Consider the following 18,086-nt stretch of genomic DNA (forward strand, 5'->3'; position numbering starts at 1 on the left):
GAACAGACGGATCGATTCTTTGTTTTTCAGATTGAGCAAGAAATAAATGCTACGCTCGAAAGGGTGGATCAAAATGTCTTGCTTTCTCACCCTCACACCCTTCCCCTGAACTGCTGTCAATCTGTCATACAACTCGTGGGATATGGTGAAGAGCAGGCCAAGATTCTCTAATCTTGCAGAATATTTTGTTTACTAACGAGTTACTCCTCAATGCTAGGATGCCCAGCGGCACAATTTTTGACAGCAACTTTGCAAAACAGCCAAATCCGGTGTGGGAGAGAGGACCGGAATGGCGCGGTGCGGGAGCTCAACCAGACCATGCCCATCTCCAGCAATGGCTTCAGTTCTTCACTATGCTGAATCTGCAGACGAAAACTCCATTACAGGGATGGAGGAAGATCGCCGATGCAACGTTACCTTGCCGCCGATATGCTGCTTCTGGAGATTGCCCTGGAGCGACCGCTCGGAGCAGGGTCGGCGGTGCTCAATCGAGGCTCGGAGCGACGATGGCGGTGGCTACGAGCTTCAGCGCGCTGGACAGCACCAGGGAGCAGAGATCGCTCACGGAAGCTGCGGCAGTGCTCAATCAAGGCTAGAGGCTTGCAGCGAGGTGTGTCTTAGAGCGACGACTTTGAGCTACGCCTGTCCGCCGACGACGAGGAATCCTACAATCGCGAGGGAGAGGGGAAATTTTGCAGGCGCGGTAGAGGAGAGCGGTGCTGTGTGACCAGACCAGACCAAAGGGTGTGCGAGCGGACAGCTGGCTGACCACACCGTCCAGGTGGACCAAAACCACCTATCACGTGGACCAAAACCACCTGCAGAATAGCCAAATCCGGTTTTGGGGGTAATTTGCCTTGTATTCCATACTTAGGGGGGTTATGTGTCTCAGTTAATAGTTAGGGGGGGTTAGTGTCCCAAACTCAATACTTAGGGGGGTTATGTGGACTTCTTTCTACTAATCACTGAAGAGCTGGACAAGATTTTGCAATGGTAGTTGTGGTTTATGACTTTGCCTCTTTTCCAGCAAACTAATTTATACCACAATATCAATGCAAACCACTGAGCTCTGAAAATGATACAACGTTGACGAACATCCCCGTTAGCTTCAATAAGCACACGCTAACTTCCACTGACACAACAAATTTCTATGCACCCCTCCTCTAGCCCTCTTTACAATATTCTTTTCTACAAGTTTCACATCCATACCTAAAGCTCATATTCCTATAGTTTTTTCTTTAAAATAACGTGTTTAATAATAACTTTCGAAACATGTTTATCCAAGACGTCGGATGGGCAATTGGTAGCATAGTAACAACTTTTCACAACACTCAGGAAGGTCTGCTTCGTCTTGCTACTTGCTTCGATGCAAGAATATTTTGGGCAAGTTCTTGCATGTTGAACCGAATTTTCTTGTCCATGTGTCTTATTATTTCATCGTTCTTCTCAGCATCCTATAAATGGCAATCATCCATTCAATGGTTAAAAATGAAGGAAGTGAAAATTCATATCTTGCGTTATTCAAATCACACTTGCTGATATGAGGTATGTGCACTTCAACTTCTTAGGGTACTAAAATTCTAGAAAATTAGATGACCATAAATAAATTGATTGCTTGACTCAAAAAAATTAGATGACCAACTGTTGCCGTTAGCAAGAAACAACAAGGATATAAACTTAAAAATGATCTCAAGTTCAATGAATTTTATCTTGAAATTTTGAAGGAAGAAACGTTAACCATGGTATTAATTTCTTGGAATGAAACAACACCATCGCCCATGGCATCTCCACTAGCTAATAAGCAAAGAGATGGGAACTATGCAAGACATTGATGTCATTGAGTTATCCCGTCAATCCAAATAAGCAATGCCAAATTCATAAATCCTCCGATGCCATGTCCTCAAGCCCAATTGTGGCATCACGAATTTTACCGCAATATTTCCCATGCCATGACTTTGGGTAATTCTTCCGCTTCCAATGCATACAATCAACACTTCATAGCATGCCCGACCAACATGCCTGGCATGGGCAGCCTGGTCTGAGGCCCGACCCGAAGCCTGACCCGAAAAACCCAGGCTTGGGCCTAAAAATGTTGGCCCGATAGCTAGGCTGGGCCGACCTGGGTAGCCCAAAACCCGCATTTGACACTACGGCCCGGCCCATGGCCTGACGACCCGACGGGCTTTGTGGTTATTTGGCCAGGTCGGGCTTGGGCATGATTTTTCATCATCGGGCTTTTCTTGGCCCGGCCCGGCCTGACACGTGGCCAGGTATACCGACCAACCTCTCTTGTGATTCGTCTTCATCAGCATGTGTGTATCTTCTTCATTTGGAGATAGAAGATACACGTGACCAAACACCCGGAATATCACCTTGACAAATATCCGAATGGACTCAATGGTAGTATCCTCGCCAATGCAAAGATACTAATCGGTTTAGTCCACGGGGATGCCATATACGATCACCCGCATAGCTGCCAAGATTTTTTGGTAGGTGCTAAACCCTAGAGCGCCCGCAACATTTCTCCGGTGAGTAAAATACCGAGAGTTCTTCTCGCAAGATTTAACTATATCGATGAAGAAACTCCGACGCATGCTGTACCTTCCATAGGAGAGATGTGGCGGGTATGTCAGTACCACGACAAAGTGGTCTTGCATGAGCGGGGCATGGCGGAGCGCTCGGTTCGGCGGGATGAAAACACGATTGGCCATCGATGCGTGCCACCCGCTCAGGTTGGCCCTTTCTTGGAGCTCTTTCGCGACGAGGATGAGAATCATATGTTGCTTAGTCGTCGTCGTCGGAGTGGCGGGGATAGGCTATATCTAGGACAAGAGCGGAGCGGAGAGGCTGCCAATTCCTACCACCCCGAGGATGTGCAGTACAAGGAGAACTACTAGGCGGTGAAGAAGGCAGAGATGAGGGCAACAAGGGAGATGAAGACTTGAAGAGGCAGAGGAAGGATTTCGCGCACGAGCAACTCACGAGACAGCAGGCGGGACTGCCGACCATTCCTTCCGACGATGAGCATTGGTTGCGGAGGAAGACACCGACAACGGTAGCGACCTCTCCGATTGGGAGTAAGTTGGTACTTGGTAGTCGGAAAACCAAATCTGATCCCGGGTGCATATGCACCCGGTATGTATAAAACATATTTCCAAAATATAAAAAAATTAGTAAAATTTTTTAGCATATAGAGGGTCATGTTTTATGTGTGCACGTAAAGTTTCACATAAAACCAACAATTTTTCTACCCTGTGTAAAAAAGACAAATAATGCCTAAAAAATAGACTATTTTAGCACCAAAGATTTGTCTTTTTTGCACAAGGCACGAAACATATCGGTTTTTGCTGAAACAACTTTATAAGCATGTAATATGTCAAGGTATATACGGGGAATTTTTATTTGTATTTTTCTAACATTTTAAAATATATTTAATATGCATTTCAAATAAAAGGTGCATATGCACCCGGGTGTAGAAACACCATGTCCGTAGTAGTGTGTAGTTTAGTTCGTGATTTAGTACGAATTTTTCGATGATCTAGTGCCTGTGCGTTTGCTGAATTTCTCTAAATATACTGTCGGACAATTTCAATATTGTTTGCCCCGCCGCAGGGGCCGGCTTCCTGCCACAAACGGCCGTACCGCGTGTCATAAACACTAAAGGCATCTCCAGCGAAGCCACTCATTTTAGTCCGCGCGTGTCTGTTTACGTCGTGCTGTGAACGCTAAAATGATCGTTTTTGTCCGCATATCCGTTTGCGTCTGGGGTGGACATATTTTTTTTTTCCTCTTCTTCATTTAAACATAGTTTCAAATATTACATATTGGAACATTATTTTACGCAAACTAATACATAATTTGCAACATGGTTTACACAAACTAATACATAATTTGAACCATGGTTGACACAAATAAAAATATTTTTAAAAAGAAACTAGTTATGTTGATTTCCATATGTTCGCTGCCAAGAAAGAACATTCAGGACACACCCAGTCACTCAAACAGGAAAATCCAGCTGCTCCACCATAGGGGCCCCTGCCCGGCCCCGGGGGCGCCCAGGCCCGTGGCCTCGACCGCCTCGCCAGTCACCAGGACCCATCATGGACTTTCTCGCATGCCTGCCTGTGTCGCAGGAAGAGCTAGGCGGCGCTACTGTAGAGCTTGTGGTGGCTAGGGTTTGTTTGCAGGAGTGGATGAGGAAGAGAACACGCGCCCTCTTTATATAGACCGGAGGCAGGCGATGGTCGCGGGACGCGTGGCGTCGCCATTAACGTGGTTGGCGAAGGTAGACAGCGGTCGCTCGACAGCCGATGCATCACCATTAACGTGGCGTAGACTATCGAAGCGACGCAGCAGCGTCAGTCGCTGACGCGTATGAGAAGACGCATCCACGCAGGGTCGCTGCCAGGTGGGCCCGACGAAACGTCGCCAGACGCGAGCGGACACTTTGCGCGTCCACGCAGCGTCTGCGGAGACGCATCCGAGACGCATATTTGGGCCAGATTTGCGTCGTCGCGAACGGCTCGATCACTTTGCATTGCCCCGCTAGAGGTGATACCAATTTTTCGGTCCAACGGACGCACGACCGTTTGCGTCGCGGCGCTGGAGATGCTCTAAATACACACCCGCTGCTAGTGGCGATACTCTAAGAGAAAAAAGAGGATCGTAGTCGTAGGTCGTATTCCACATACATCCACTGGTACATGGTGAAGTGATTGAGGAACATGTTCCCATTGGAATTGATTGGTTCCGAGAACCAACTTGAGGTTGGGTGGTTAGGAGGGTGGTTGTACCCCCAGCCTATCAGAGTTCAAACCACAGGTTTGACATCTGTGTGTCTCGTAAAGGTGGAATATTAATTCAGTGGGAGGCGATGTTCCCGTCGACAGCGAGGCGGCTGTGGTGACTTCGTCAATTTCAAGATCTAATCCGCCGGCTCAGTCTTCTGGAGGTGCTCATAGGGATAGAGTGTGCGTGTGTGCGTTCATAGGGGTGAGTGTATGCGTGTGTATATGAGCGGCTGCGTTTGTACTGTTTTTTTTTTTTAAAGGAATTGATCGGTTCCAGTTTTGGAATGGAAAATGCTTATTATCCGTCGGAGGCTCACGGGTTTCTAGCCTCCAGGTTCCTGGCCATCTGATGCAACCATCCCGTGGACTTGATTGCTGGGCCCTACCTCCCTTTTCCTCTTGTACGCATCGTTATCCTCCGACGAATCGAGAAGCAGAGCCTCCATGAACGCGCCGCCGCCGGCCATCCCCGACGAGCCTGCCCCCAGCTTGCTCCTTCGCCGGCCTCCCTCCCCGTGTGCTCCTCCGCCGGCCTTCTCCTCTCGGGCGCTCCTCCTCCGCCAGTCCGCCACGCCCCGCTCCCGAGCTGCTCGTCCACCAAAGTCCAGCGCGTCGCGCCCCGAGCCACTCCTCCACGGGCACGCCCCACCCCCCGAGCTGCTCCTCCGCCCGCGCTCGCCGCCGCAGTGCCTCTCTCGTCGGAGCACCTCCACCGAGCGCGCTCTGTACTGGGGCCGGCACCGATCCGGCGAGGTCGTGCGCCGCCGCTTCCGTTCCCGGCGGCGGTCAACCTCTACAGGAGCGCGGTGCTAGCTCCTTTCCTCATGACGGCCGGCCTCGACAGCGCCGCATCCTTCCTCCGCGGCGTCGGCTTTGTCCGCCGCGATGGCCGCCGCCTCCTTCCCCCACGGCCTCCACTAGAGCTGCAAACGACATCGCCAGGAGCTGCAAATGGCATCCGGGTGAGCTGCCTTCGGCATGGCCGGGAGCTGCAACTGGCCTCCGCTGGAGCTTCAATAGGCATCGACGGGAGCCGCAAACAGCCTCCGCCCGGCCGCAAGCGGCCACCACCGGAGTTGCAAACGGCCTCCGACCGGGCTGCAATCGGCATGGCTGGGAGCTGCAAATGGACTTTGCCCGAGCTGCAACTGGCGTCCGCCGGAGCTTCAATAGGGCATTGACGGGAGCTGCAGACGGCCTCCGCCCGAGTTGTAAGCGGCCGCCGCGCCGGAGCTGCAAACGGCCTCCACCGAAGCTGCAAACGGGCTCCGACCGACCTGCAATCGACATCGATGGGAGCCGCAAAGGACCATCGACCGGCGGCGCAGCCGCCGCAACCCGCGCTCGGTGGACCCGCAAAGGAGCACCGCCGGAGCCGGACGCCGCCGCCGGCGCATAGCGACAGGGTCGGCGGACCGCAGTGGACGGCCCTACCATCGGGTGGAGGCGGTATTGCAAGGAGAGGGCATTGATGCTCTGCGGTGGTGCTCGCCGACCGGAGTTGACGCATCTCCGACGAGTTTTTTGCTAGATGAACCATTTTATTTTATTTCTAGATGAACCATTTTTTTGCTTCAATGAAGCAAAAGCGGGACTTTTTTGCCGCGACAAAATAAAGTCTGAAGAATCATCGCAGCTCTTCTTCTTTTTTAGTCGAACCGTTTTTTGCTTCAATGAAGCAAAAACGGGGCTTTTTTTTGCTTCAATGAAGCAAAAGTGGGATTTTGAGACAAAACTGAGCTCTTCTTCTATTTTTTAGTCGAACGTTTTTTTGCTTCAATGCAGCAAAAGCGGGGCTCTTTTTGCTTCAATGAAGTAAAAGCGGGATTTTGAGATAAAACTGAATTGATTTGATCCAACGGTGGAAGACCCTGAGGCTGGGGGGTTTGCAGCCTCCCGAGGATCCTCAGCACTTTGAATCGAGATACAAGAACAAAGCACCTGTAGAAAACACCTGTAGCACAGGTCACAGCCTATACTTGCACGCTCCTGATACCAAACGTCCGCACTCATAATACGTCTTGTCCCGCGCTTCCCTTCCATGCGTCCACTCCCGGCGTTTGTGGCAGCTCGCCTCGCCGCCGTCCGCGCGGACCCCGGCGGCGTCCCGCTCCCCGTCTTCAACTCCCTACTCTCCGCCGTCGCCTCCTCCCACTCCCACTCCCATCTCCCGCTCCACCTCTTCCGGCGCCTCCTCCTCCCTCGCCGCCGTCCGGACGCCTTCACGCTATCCTCCCTCGCCTCCTCCTTCCTACAACTCCTCTCCTCCCGCTCCCGCTCCCACGCCGCCGCTTCTCTCCACGCCTTCTCCCTCCGCCTCGGTCACCTACACGCCGACCCCGTCCTTACCAACTCCATCCTCCTCCTCTACCTCCGCTTCTCCCACAGCGTCACCAACGCGCTCCACCTGTTCGACGAAATGCCCGTCCGCACCGCATCCACTTACAATGCGCTCATCTCCTACTCACCACCACACGCTTCTGACATCTGGCCCTTTCTGCGTCGCATGGTCACAGACGACAGGCTCACCCCGGACAGGTTCACGCTCTCGGCGCTTCTCTCTTCATCATCCATGATGTCCCAGCACCACGGCAGGGAACTGCACTGCTTTGCTATCAAGGCTGGGATGTGCAGCAATATCGATTTCCACGTTACCAGCGGGCTCGTCTCCATGTACTGCAGGGTTCGCCAGCCACGCCTTGCACGGCGGGTTTTCGACAGGATGCAGCGCAGAAATGTCGTTTCCTGGACAGCAATGGTGGGAGGGTATGCGGAGAATGGAATGTTTCAGGATGCAGTCAATGCTTTCCGATCAATGTGGCTGATCGATGCTATTCTGCCAAACAGGATTGCCTTGATCAGTGTACTCTCTGCTTGTAGCGGCGGCCTCATGGGCTTGGCACAGGGTAAGCAAGTGCACGGTTTCGCACTGAGGATGGGGCTATACGGGGAGATGTCTCTCAACAATGCTCTCATTGACATGTATGCAAAGGGCGGGGCCTTGCGTTATGCAAGGCGTGTCTTCGACGATGATACTTGCCGCAAAGATATCATCTCATGGGGTTCAATGCTACTGGGTTACGGCCTTCACGGTATGGGTGCAGAAGCAGTTGCACTGTTTGATCATATGCGTGCTTCTGGGGTTAAGCCAGATAGCATAATTGGTCTGGGCGTGCTTTCAGCTTGCTGCAGGGCGGGCTTGGTGTTGGAGGGACTCGAGATATACAACTCCCTGCTCAAGGATCACAAAGTTCAACCAACCCAGGAGATGTCTGCCTGTGTAGTTGATTTACTGGGACGTTCTGGGCTCATTCACCATGCCTTGGACTTTATCAAGTCAATGACCGTACAGCCAGGACCTAGTGTTTGGGGAGCACTTCTGGATGCCTCTGTTATTCACAGTAACAAAGAAGCTCAAGACTTGGCTTGCAAATCTCTTCTTACAATGGAACAAGGAAGTCCATCAAATCTTGTCTTAGTATCTAACCTATATGCCAATTCTGGTAGGTGGAATATTGTTGAACAAGTGAGGGCAAAGATTAAACAGGGCACATTGAAGAAAACACCTGGGCGTAGTTGGGTAAAGCCAGCAACATAGTGATGCAGTTATTCTTGGAATGAATTGTTCATGCCCCTTACAGTGTTCCTGAGCCCTACCAGCACACGTAAGCTGGTTGTGCTTTGGAATCTGGGGTATTATAAAATACCGCATCAATATATATTGTACATCGACTGGAACAGGCTCCATTGGCAGTTAAAATAACAGAGCTGCCTTATCTGTTGATACTTGTACATGTACTTTCGGACGGTGGTTACTAGAGCAAACAAAACACCTTTTACAGTGCTGACATTTTCTGCAATGTTCACTCTCCCATCTACTCTTTGCCAGGTAAATATAATTTCTTATGGGTTCGTTGTTTGATCTAAAATTATTTGGTCGCTTCAGAATTTTGGCGTTTCTTAATTTTTTTAAGAAATTTGGTGTTCTTTTATTTCTGATCACATGAAGTTATAGAATTCCTTTTTCCGTGAAAACGCAAAAGGCTTTTGTGTTTCATTTCATTGAAAAGATAGAGGTTTACAGTCCTACTAGGAGGCATGGTACAAGAAACAGTATTGCTCGAGGAGGCGAAGGAAAGGTTCCAGAAGGTGGCTCTTGCCGCGCTTAACATCCTGAGCGGCGGCATCCGCCACCTACGCCGCCTCCATATGAACCAAATCCTGATAGGTGCCACCCTCTCTAGATCACAGCATATGTTCCATGTTCGAGTCTTGCAAATTTTCAATTGATCACCAGTGTTAGCCGGCTTTCTTTTGCGGCTGTCAGCAATTTGGACCAGCGCGTGGTGGGGGTACCAGACTATCAGCAGTAGTAGTTTGTGCAGGTTGGCTCTTTCAGTGAAGCAGAGCATAGCCGTATAGTTGGTAGTATGTGTCTTCTGAATTCTTGTTGGTGGTAATTATCTTCGGAAATAGTCTTAACTCAGAGATTATGCCGCTCCAGACAGGTTAGCAGAGAAACCTGTCTATCAAGTGCAAATCCTGTGGTAATGACTTTTGGCCTTTCAAGGAACACTTGACTGGCCTAATCTCTGCCACCCACATTGCTAACCCGAGGGAATGCCTCTTGTTCACCATGAAAAAGGAAAACCTATCTGATGCAGCAGAGATGAGGTAGCTGCTACTTATGTGGATTAACTGTTGGATGCACCCCTTTTCTTCCGTAGTCCTGTGGCTACTGCAGGATTTTGAAACTGTAAGGGCTGTATCAACAGTCGCGTGCTGATGCATTCTAGGCTGTACACCTTGGAGTTCTGTGACGCGCCAGGAAATGCTTCTCGAAAGCTACAGGGGCGAGGTTATGTCTTTCATGGTTCATATGGTTTTCCAGTGAACTTCACAATAATCGCGTGCCTTTTCGGTGCATCAGGGCTATAGGTAAGTTTCAAACTTTTGATGGAACAATAGAACTCTTACTAATCACTGAAGAAACACTGGACAAGATGTTGCAATGGTAGTTGTGGTTTATGACTTTGCCTCTTTTCCAGCAAACTAATTTATACCACAATATCAATGCAAACCACTGAGCTCTGAAAATGATACAACGTCGACGAACATCCCCGTTAGCTTGAATAAGCACACACTAACTTCCACTGGCACAACATATTTTTCTGCATCCCTCCTCTAGCCCTCTTTACAACATTCTCTTCTACAAGTTTCACATCCATACCTAAAGCTCATATTCCTATAGTTTTTTCTTTCAAATAATATGTTCAAAAATAACTTTCGAAACATGTTTATCCAAGATGTCGGATGGGCAATTGGTAGCATAGTAACAACTTTTCACAACACTCAGGAAGGTCTGCTTCGTCTTGCTACTTGGTTCATCATCATCAGTCCGAAGAATATTTTGGGCAAGTTCTTGCATGTCGAACCGAATTTTCTTGTCCATATGTCTTATTACTGCATCGTTCTTCTCAGCATCCTATAAATGGCAATCATCCATTCAACGGTTAAAAATGAAGGAAGTGAAAATTCGTATCTTGCGTTATTCAAAGCACACTTGCTGATATGAGGTATGTGCACTTCAACTTCTTACCGTACTAAAATGCTAGAATTAAATTAGTATCGTTGCTGAGTTTGATATAAAAAGTTTAAAATAATGTGCAGTTTGAAATGTTCCATAAGTAAAATGATTGCTTGTGACTCAACAAAATTAGATGACCAATTGATATAAACTTAAAAAGTGATCTCAAGTTCAATGAATTTTATCTTGAAAATTTGAAGGAAGAAAAGTTAACCATGGTATTTATTTCTTGGAATGAAAAAACACCATCGCCCATCTATTACTTGATATAAAATGTGGCAAGAAAAATATTTGAGCGTAAGAGTTACCTGGGAGAGTAACATCTTGTGGTGAAGAGTGTCACAAATAGAGGACGCGTGTTGAATAAACCAAGTACCGTCTATACTATTCACCATAGATGATGCTTCACCGATTCGTCCAACACAAATCTCGATAATTTTAACTAGAAGCAAACATGTTTGTTTGTCATGGACCATGAAGGACTCTGCTTGGTTAACACTTGTCGTACCATTTATGTCTTCTTCAATATTTGTTTGCTGCATCATCCATTCAATCCACTAGAAGTTCAAAGAAATATGTTAGAATGTTATGCAAGGAAAAGTAGTCGATAACTTGCAAGCAGGTGAAATTGTTCGTTTAACTTACAGCGCAACGCAGCAAATTGTTGACGTACATCGTTCCGTCACCAGGTGCCTCTTGTGCCATTAAATCAACAAGTTTCTCAAGGGCACCAACAATAATTTCTTCTTTTGCATCTCCATTAAGCCTAGATGCACAATTTGTTTTATAAGAATAATATTTAAACCAAAAGAGATTATAGTGAAGGAACAAGTTTTTAAATAACGCTTATTTAGATATAGAGTAGTGTTATGAACTTATTGTGTGACATCAACCAAGTAAGAAATTGATTTCATCTATTTATGCATGTGAATTTTCCATTGGTGAAAACCATCTACCAAATTGCTTGTATCAGTTTGCTATTTTTCTTACCGAGAGAACATAAATTAGCCAAAGTGGTCAAACTAAGCAAATAGTTATTAATCACGTGACGCGGTGATTCGAATTGTGCAGTGATGCTCTGTTAGTGTACTCACCCGGATACATCAGTTTCTCCTTCATAGAGACTGCCATGCATAAACTGTTCCAGCACTTTATTACCCGACGAATCGTTGCGAAGGTATTTAGAAATAACGTTGGCGAGAACTGACACCCTGGCCCATGCAAGTCGTTCCGTCGCACGGTTTGGTTCAAATATGGAAGCGGCGGCCAGAAAATAAGTCTTTAAAACATCTCCTGAAGTCACCCCAAAAGCCTCGAGGCCATTTTCAGTGAACCATCTAAATACATTTTAAAGGAAACCATATAAGAACATATCCCACAAAATAATGTAACTGTAAATGCCAACAAGTCATGCATGAAATGTGATGTAATTGAAAAATGATATGTGACGTGTTAATGCTTACTTTTGTAGGCCATGCCACTCAAGTTGATGCTGGATTTGGCAACGGTTGAAATCACGTTTTGCCAAGTCAAGATAAATGTTGTTGTTCACAAGCGGCATCCTAGCAAAACCATATACATCGTATGAGTTAGCGGTAAAGTTTTTCTTACAAGTATAGATGCCACAAACAAATTGCTTAAACATGATCTGCCGTCGTAACACTTTTCTTTTACCTGTAGAGTGTCTTCCCAATCCAGATATCATCCTCACCACCATATTGCTCTATGTAGAATCTTGCTTCTACGCGTGGCAAGCTTGCATACCATGGGAAGTCCAATGTATATTCTACCTATCATCATAACAGGTATCCACGTAAGCTAGGTTAATTTCTTTCACAAAACAAGACAAGGTGATGGATTGGTAGAATGACAGAGTAGTTTACCTCGCCTGGTAGATCCTTGGCAATGATCCATTTATCACAGATGGTTCCCTCGGCCTGTCTTCTTCTAAGGAACTCGTGCGAGAATGTGGCTGCGCGCTCCAGCACATCCTCCCCAGGGAAACTCACTTGAGAGGCCCTGTTGAGGTTGTACATCCCGGTGACCGCCTGCGTCGACTGCCCCACGAAAGCGAAGAACTTGCCATCCTTCTCAAAATGCTCAAACACACCTGCAGAGCAGCAGCATGAGTTTTGTTTGCCACGCGACAAAATCATTACACTATGTAGAGTATGTAAATGTACAATGTACTACAACTGAGTTCGTCGTACTTGGGGAGATGTCGTATCCGTGCAGCCGCATTAGCCGGAACGCCATGGCTGTGTCATCCACATCCTGGACCTCGGAGTTCCTCGCCCAGCAGATCCCCTTTTCAGTCCAGTGTCTGCAGATTTGGAGAAGATTAGAGAGTTCCTAAATCCTTCAAGATGGAAAGAAATGTTACAGAGCAGAGCCATGACATGAAGGGGGAAATCAAACCTGTGCACATGGTCCAGGCACTGCTTGATTTCTTTCTTGAAGTAGCGGGAGAGGCCGAGGCGTTCCAATCGATCGACGGCCCAGATGTTCTCGAAGAGATCAACCGGGTAGACGTTGGGAACTGAAATGCAACAGCAAGCATCAGGAACTATACACATACAGAAAAAAGGACGATTCAAATATGCAAAATGGTCATGGATCTCTTACCCCCTCCATCGAATTTCTTGAGCATTCTATTGATATATTCATAGCACTTGGCATCACCGGTCTGCATGAGAGCGTAGGCCGTTGCGGAAGGAGAGAAGAGGAAGGAGCCATCGCTGGACTGGAGCTTGAGAATCCTTTCCCAGTCCACCCCGGGCATCCCTTCGAGGGAGTGCAGGATCGTCGTTGGGAAGCTGTGCATCACCTCCATCGGAATCCTGCGCCCGGAATTAATCAGTCAGCATCCATCTACGTGCAAGATGTTCTCCATCTACTGTCTAGGTAATAATACTTACTTCTTGAGCTTAATTTCTCTGTTGGCATATATGGTCTGCAGCACCCCGTGGTCATACGGAAACGGAATGCCCAAGCCCTTGGCCGTCTCCAGGGTAGAAGGGAAAGCGATCTCGAAGCCGATGGGCATCTCCTCCGGGTCTTCCTCTGCCAGCCTCCATATGTTCTCCTCGAGAAAAGCTAGACCTCTCTTGCAGTTCTCGGAGCCAAGCGACCACTTGGTGAGAGCCACGACGCAGCCGAGGGTGTTGGTGATCCGATCATATGCGGAGAAGAGCGCCGCGTCGCCCCAGGAGCCATCGGGAAGCTGGTGGTCTAGGATCCATCGGAGGCTTTCCGGGAACTCGGGACCCTCGCCGCCGTCCAGCCTCGGCACCAGGGCCACCCAGGCGGTGTCGTAGCCTGACACGGTGATTTCGCCGTCCTCCATCGACCCCAGCATCGCCCTCACCTGCTCGATCAGTGGTTGCTGGAACTCTGAACCGGGAGCCTGGTCGAAATGTTCAGAAAGTTGACAAAGGTCAGCGATACATGTCCAAAACAGTTTCACATAACGTGATTAGTGTGGAATTGGTAGAAGCTTGCCTCAGGAATGACACGTGCTTCCTCCTGGCGTTTTAGGATCTGAAACTTGTCGACCGGGTCGATTTGCAGCCCTGGGGGTACAGTGATGGAGACATGGTTGTTCAGATGTAGTATGCCAAATTATAAATTTTATTAAGAGAACGAAACATTGTTAAATAAACATTGCAGATATACACGTGCACTCTGGGCGCCCCACATGAGAGCACTTTCTCCATGTTGAGCTGAATCAGTTTTGTACCCCAAGGTTCCACAAACGTGTTTCGACTAGTGAAAACGTGTTTAGGTCAGTGTCCCCCGATTGTCGGTGTCGTCACCCACCACATGAGTTTGGCTTGAGTCAAGTATTTTGCGTAATTGTTTGAACTCAAATTCAGTTTCACCTTACAAGGCCGTGGCAGTTGATTCTTCCATTTTAATATACTCCTTTGGGTAGCTAGGACAAAACTTTGGCTAAGAATTGCTGAACTAATTTGTGATTGATCCATATTGACAAGCTTAACAAATCGAAATATTTCTTATATTGTAAAACATAAGGGTGTTTCTAACTTTATATAGGCGTTTGCAAAAAAAGAAATCATTAAGGGTATCACCCCTTGATAAGCTTGTCGGTTTCAGATATTGCATGTGCTAAAATAGGAGTACTAAATGTGTGCCTCATAAAGAAAAAATATATGACTATTTAATGCGCACCTCATCCTAAATAAACAATTCCCTTTAAATTTTTGCCTAGTAATAATAATAACATTATCCATGTATGTATTTTACAATACTTTGAAATTCCTGGTTTTGTAGCATGATATACACGTTTCATAAAAAGAAAGAGCCAAGATCTTGGGAATAGTATCGCGGCCAAATACAAGGAGTTGGCAGGAGTAACATGCATGCGACACATACAGGAACCAACCTGGATTGGATAAAAACGGCACGAATCTCAATCACTTTCGCAGCAGAGCCAGAGAGAACATCCCTCACTGTCGCCGGTTCCTCTCGCTTATAGGAGGGAGCAGGAAGGCGTGTGTAAAGATGCCCTTATCTAAACCAAATCAAACAAAGCTTCCCCGATCGTCTCTTTTCGTGGGCATACGATCTCGATCGGCATAATAAGTACACCCAATCTAGACCTGGCTTTCGCGTGCCAGTCCTAGTCGAATCTCTGATCATTTTTATTCGGTAACCAAATTGATCGTCGGGCCGGGTATTCGGCTCGAAAGAACTCCGGCGCCTGCTTTTGCATAGCATTTGTAATAGTTTCCTGACGAAAGAAACAGCTGCTGTGGTGAGTGGTGACCGTACTGACGGTAACAAGAAGGAATAGCATAATCTTTCAGTCGCTTGTCAGACTTGACTTTGAACTGTCTAGGGAATTATTTTTTTACTACTTTGGGATGTTGTGAAAAGGAAAATATGTACAGTCTCTGGTCTCTTGAGGAATGAGGAGGCCTAAAATCCCGGAGTAGACAGGAGTCGAAGCCCATTCTTGTCTCTCGCCTACTATCCCAAAGTAGTCAGGGGAGGAGGCTGGCTCTCTGGTCCTCCCACTTTGAGAGAAAAAGAAAGTGCGGAGCTGGATTTGTTAGTCTGAATTCCACCCGTCTTCCTCCGGTAAACAACATGTGAGTTGGACTCGAACCCCCGCGTTTGGAGAAAATTGTGTAAATCTGGCTTGCACTCACGGAAGAGGAATAGAAAGTTGTGTACTCCGGAAAATTATACTCGTGCCCCTCGGTAAAACTACCGCTAACATATGTGAAAATGTATCAGTTGGACTTATACCCCACGTTCAGAGAAAAACGTGTACATATCTACTCGCTAAATTTGTGCCAACAAGAAAAAGCCTTGTGTGCGGTGTACTCAGTGAAGAGGAAGAATACAAAAAGACAAACGAGCATACGGCAGTATCTACATAGAAACGGTCCAGCGGTATCACAAGCACGTACTTAGCTAGCAAGACGATGACGGCCAAAAAACAGGTGATGTGGGTGGCTAAGGATTAGCCAATTAGGAAGAAAGTAGAGTAATGTATACGGGTGCTAAAAGCTAGCCAGCGGATATGGAGAAGAGAGCGGCATAAAGCAGGAGATCCATGCATCCATCAGCCGGAATCAGTCAATACCTTTAGCGGCAGCGGCACTGGATACGTTGGTGGCCTGCGTCCTGCGCCTCGCGCCGCGCGTGCCGGCGGGTTCCACCACGCCATGGCTAGCATCTTCTTTGCCGAGGGCGCGGCATGGACCTGATTGTTCAAAGACAAAGCAATCATCATCAGTATCACTCTCGCGATAAAGCGCCTATGGTTGGCGTCTCTGCTCCTCGGCTTATAGCAGAAGCCGAAAAGTCGAAATAAAACATTAGAAGCCGCCGGCCGATCGATCAGAATCTAGTTTTCTTCACATGCACAAGGTATAGCTAGCTAGCTTCTGTCAACAACTAAAAAAATTAGCTAGCTAGGTATGTTCAGACCAAAAATGCTAGTAGGAAGATGACACACAAACATCAAGGATCGAGCAGAATTGCTCCTTAATTAATTTGTCGGTTTCCTTTCACCACGGCGGCATAAGCATGGCCGGCAAGTGTCTGCCGTGAAACAGGACGAATCGGCAGCTTGCTATAGCTTAGCTAGCGCGCTGCAGGCAGCAAACTAGCCGTCACGATCTGCGCGTGATGGCGGACAAGAACCTCCTGACGCGGTACCCACAGGGCGTGATCGGCACACGATCGAAAACCTGCGAGAAACTTCCATGGCCGCCGGCGCGCGCGGCCAGGAAAGAAGAAACTTCGCCGGCCGGCGCCGGCGGATCGACGGGCAGAGAGAACGCAAGGTTGAGAGCATGCAATTAATGGAGTCCCATTGTACATGTACGATCCACCGTCGTGCGTATATACCAAGCAGAAACGCACGTGTAATGGAGAAACTAGACAAGGCGATCCAAAAGCTAGCATACGGCGGAAAGGAAAAAGGGACATGGATCGACGGATGATCACCTGCTTTGGCGAGAGCTCGTGGCCGAGGTCTCCCGGCGTGGACGAACGGCACCTTCACCGCCACCGCCGGCGAGAGGTGGAGCTTCATGCTGGCTGGCTGCGCCATATATAGCACTACCTGCAACTGCAATGCACGACCGTCTGCTGGGGCTGGGGGTCTATAAGTACCACTCGCGAGCTCCGAGGAGGAGTTCTGGATGAGGATGAATTGATGATGAACCAAATTATATTGGATAAGATTAAGGGTAGGCTGGCGCTGTTATGGCAAGTGATTAAGAGAGGCAGCAGCTAATTGCCCAAACAAGAACGGCACGAGGTTATCTGGAGCCCTGGAGGAATGTGCGTGAATATATAGGGGAGAGGGGTGGGGGTGGGGGATGCCGGTGAGAGAGATGGCCGGAGCCCGGAGGAAGGGAGGTAGAAGGTCAAATTTTTTTTTTTTTTGAGATGGGCGAGAGAGAGAGGGAATGATTCCCGTGCGGGGAAAGCTCCGAGTAGTGGACAAAAACCTTAAACGTCTGCTTTGTGAACGGGTGGTGCGAGAGTGGCATTCTCCGCGCCCAGCATACCAAGATGCCCTCTACAATCAGTCCAGAGATCGACTTGTTAGTAAAAAAAAAAAGGCGGGCAACCCGTTCATAGTAAAGAGACGCAGGAAATACGATTAAAGAAAGTGCACCATGCTCTATATAAGGAAACATGTGTTGCTGTCGTCTTCGGCGTGATATCACCCAATCGTCGTCCAATCACCGTCCCTGCAGCACACACGCTCGTTTGAATCCTAAAAAGCAAAATCTAGATGGAAGTCATATTTAGGTGTGTAAGTTAATTTTCAGTTCCCACAATGCAGGAAAACTAGATATGGATAAGTCTATCGTGGAGAGTGAAATGATGAATAGTGTAGAGACATAGATCAGGACGCGAATTTTTGGCACATGGTGTTATGCACCCCATAAACTTCAGAGTTCATGGTAATTTCAAATGTTGGCAAAAAAATCCAAATTCTCCTAGAGAAACAAAAGATGACCAAGTGCATTTAGAGAAAAAAAAATTCCAGGAGATATTCAGGGTACTCTCTAGGGCATATTCCCAACCGTTATAAGTATGAATATAATTTTCCTGGAATAACCTAATCTTATTCCTCATCGTCTTAGAGCCCGACGAGGATGTCAACCTCATACTTTAAAATAGTTGGTTGTGCATTTAGCAACAACATTTTTAGCTGG

At 47.8% G+C, this 18,086-nt stretch overlaps 2 protein-coding genes across 2 annotated transcripts; one reads left to right on the forward strand and one right to left on the reverse strand.

The window, feature by feature from the left end:
- The first annotated feature begins 6,831 nt into the window (after nt 1-6,831).
- LOC124650158 (pentatricopeptide repeat-containing protein At3g12770-like) lies at nt 6,832-8,673 on the forward strand. The gene has a single exon (XM_047189711.1). It carries the CDS (start codon nt 6,832-6,834, stop codon nt 8,386-8,388), a length of 1,557 nt encoding a protein of 518 aa, XP_047045667.1. The 3' UTR covers nt 8,389-8,673.
- A 1,127-nt stretch (nt 8,674-9,800) lies between these two features.
- On the reverse strand, nt 9,801-17,171 carry LOC124650454 (ent-copalyl diphosphate synthase 1, chloroplastic-like). Its single transcript, XM_047189974.1, has 14 exons — nt 16,861-17,171; nt 15,992-16,111; nt 13,879-13,949; nt 13,296-13,783; nt 13,003-13,217; nt 12,796-12,916; nt 12,588-12,700; nt 12,261-12,487; nt 12,052-12,167; nt 11,841-11,939; nt 11,472-11,714; nt 11,023-11,143; nt 10,686-10,934; nt 9,801-10,275 (listed from the first exon to the last, which is right to left on the reverse strand). The coding sequence occupies exons 1-14, from the start codon at nt 16,964-16,966 to the stop codon at nt 10,051-10,053; spliced, it is 2,514 nt and encodes an 837-aa protein (XP_047045930.1). The 5' UTR covers nt 16,967-17,171; the 3' UTR covers nt 9,801-10,050.
- Nucleotides 17,172-18,086: the final 915 nt, after the last annotated feature.

Source organism: Lolium rigidum, chromosome 4 (assembly GCF_022539505.1).
Source record: "Lolium rigidum isolate FL_2022 chromosome 4, APGP_CSIRO_Lrig_0.1, whole genome shotgun sequence".
In the NCBI taxonomy this organism is placed as follows: domain Eukaryota; kingdom Viridiplantae; phylum Streptophyta; class Magnoliopsida; order Poales; family Poaceae; genus Lolium; species Lolium rigidum.

Excerpts from the sequence above, each read along its gene's own strand:
- LOC124650158 (XM_047189711.1), top strand. The coding sequence starts at position 6,832 with ATGCGTCCACTCCCGGCGTTTGTGGCAGCTCGCCTCGCCGCCGTCCGC.
- LOC124650454 (XM_047189974.1), bottom strand. The coding sequence starts at position 16,966 with ATGGCGCAGCCAGCCAGCATGAAGCTCCACCTCTCGCCGGCGGTGGCG. Across the intron at positions 13,784-13,878 it reads AAGCACGTGTCATTCCTGAG|GCTCCCGGTTCAGAGTTCCA; the intron begins GCAAGCTTCTAC and ends CATTTCGACCAG. Across the intron at positions 10,276-10,685 it reads ACAAGATGTTACTCTCCCAG|GATGCTGAGAAGAACGATGC; the intron begins GTAACTCTTACG and ends TGCCATTTATAG.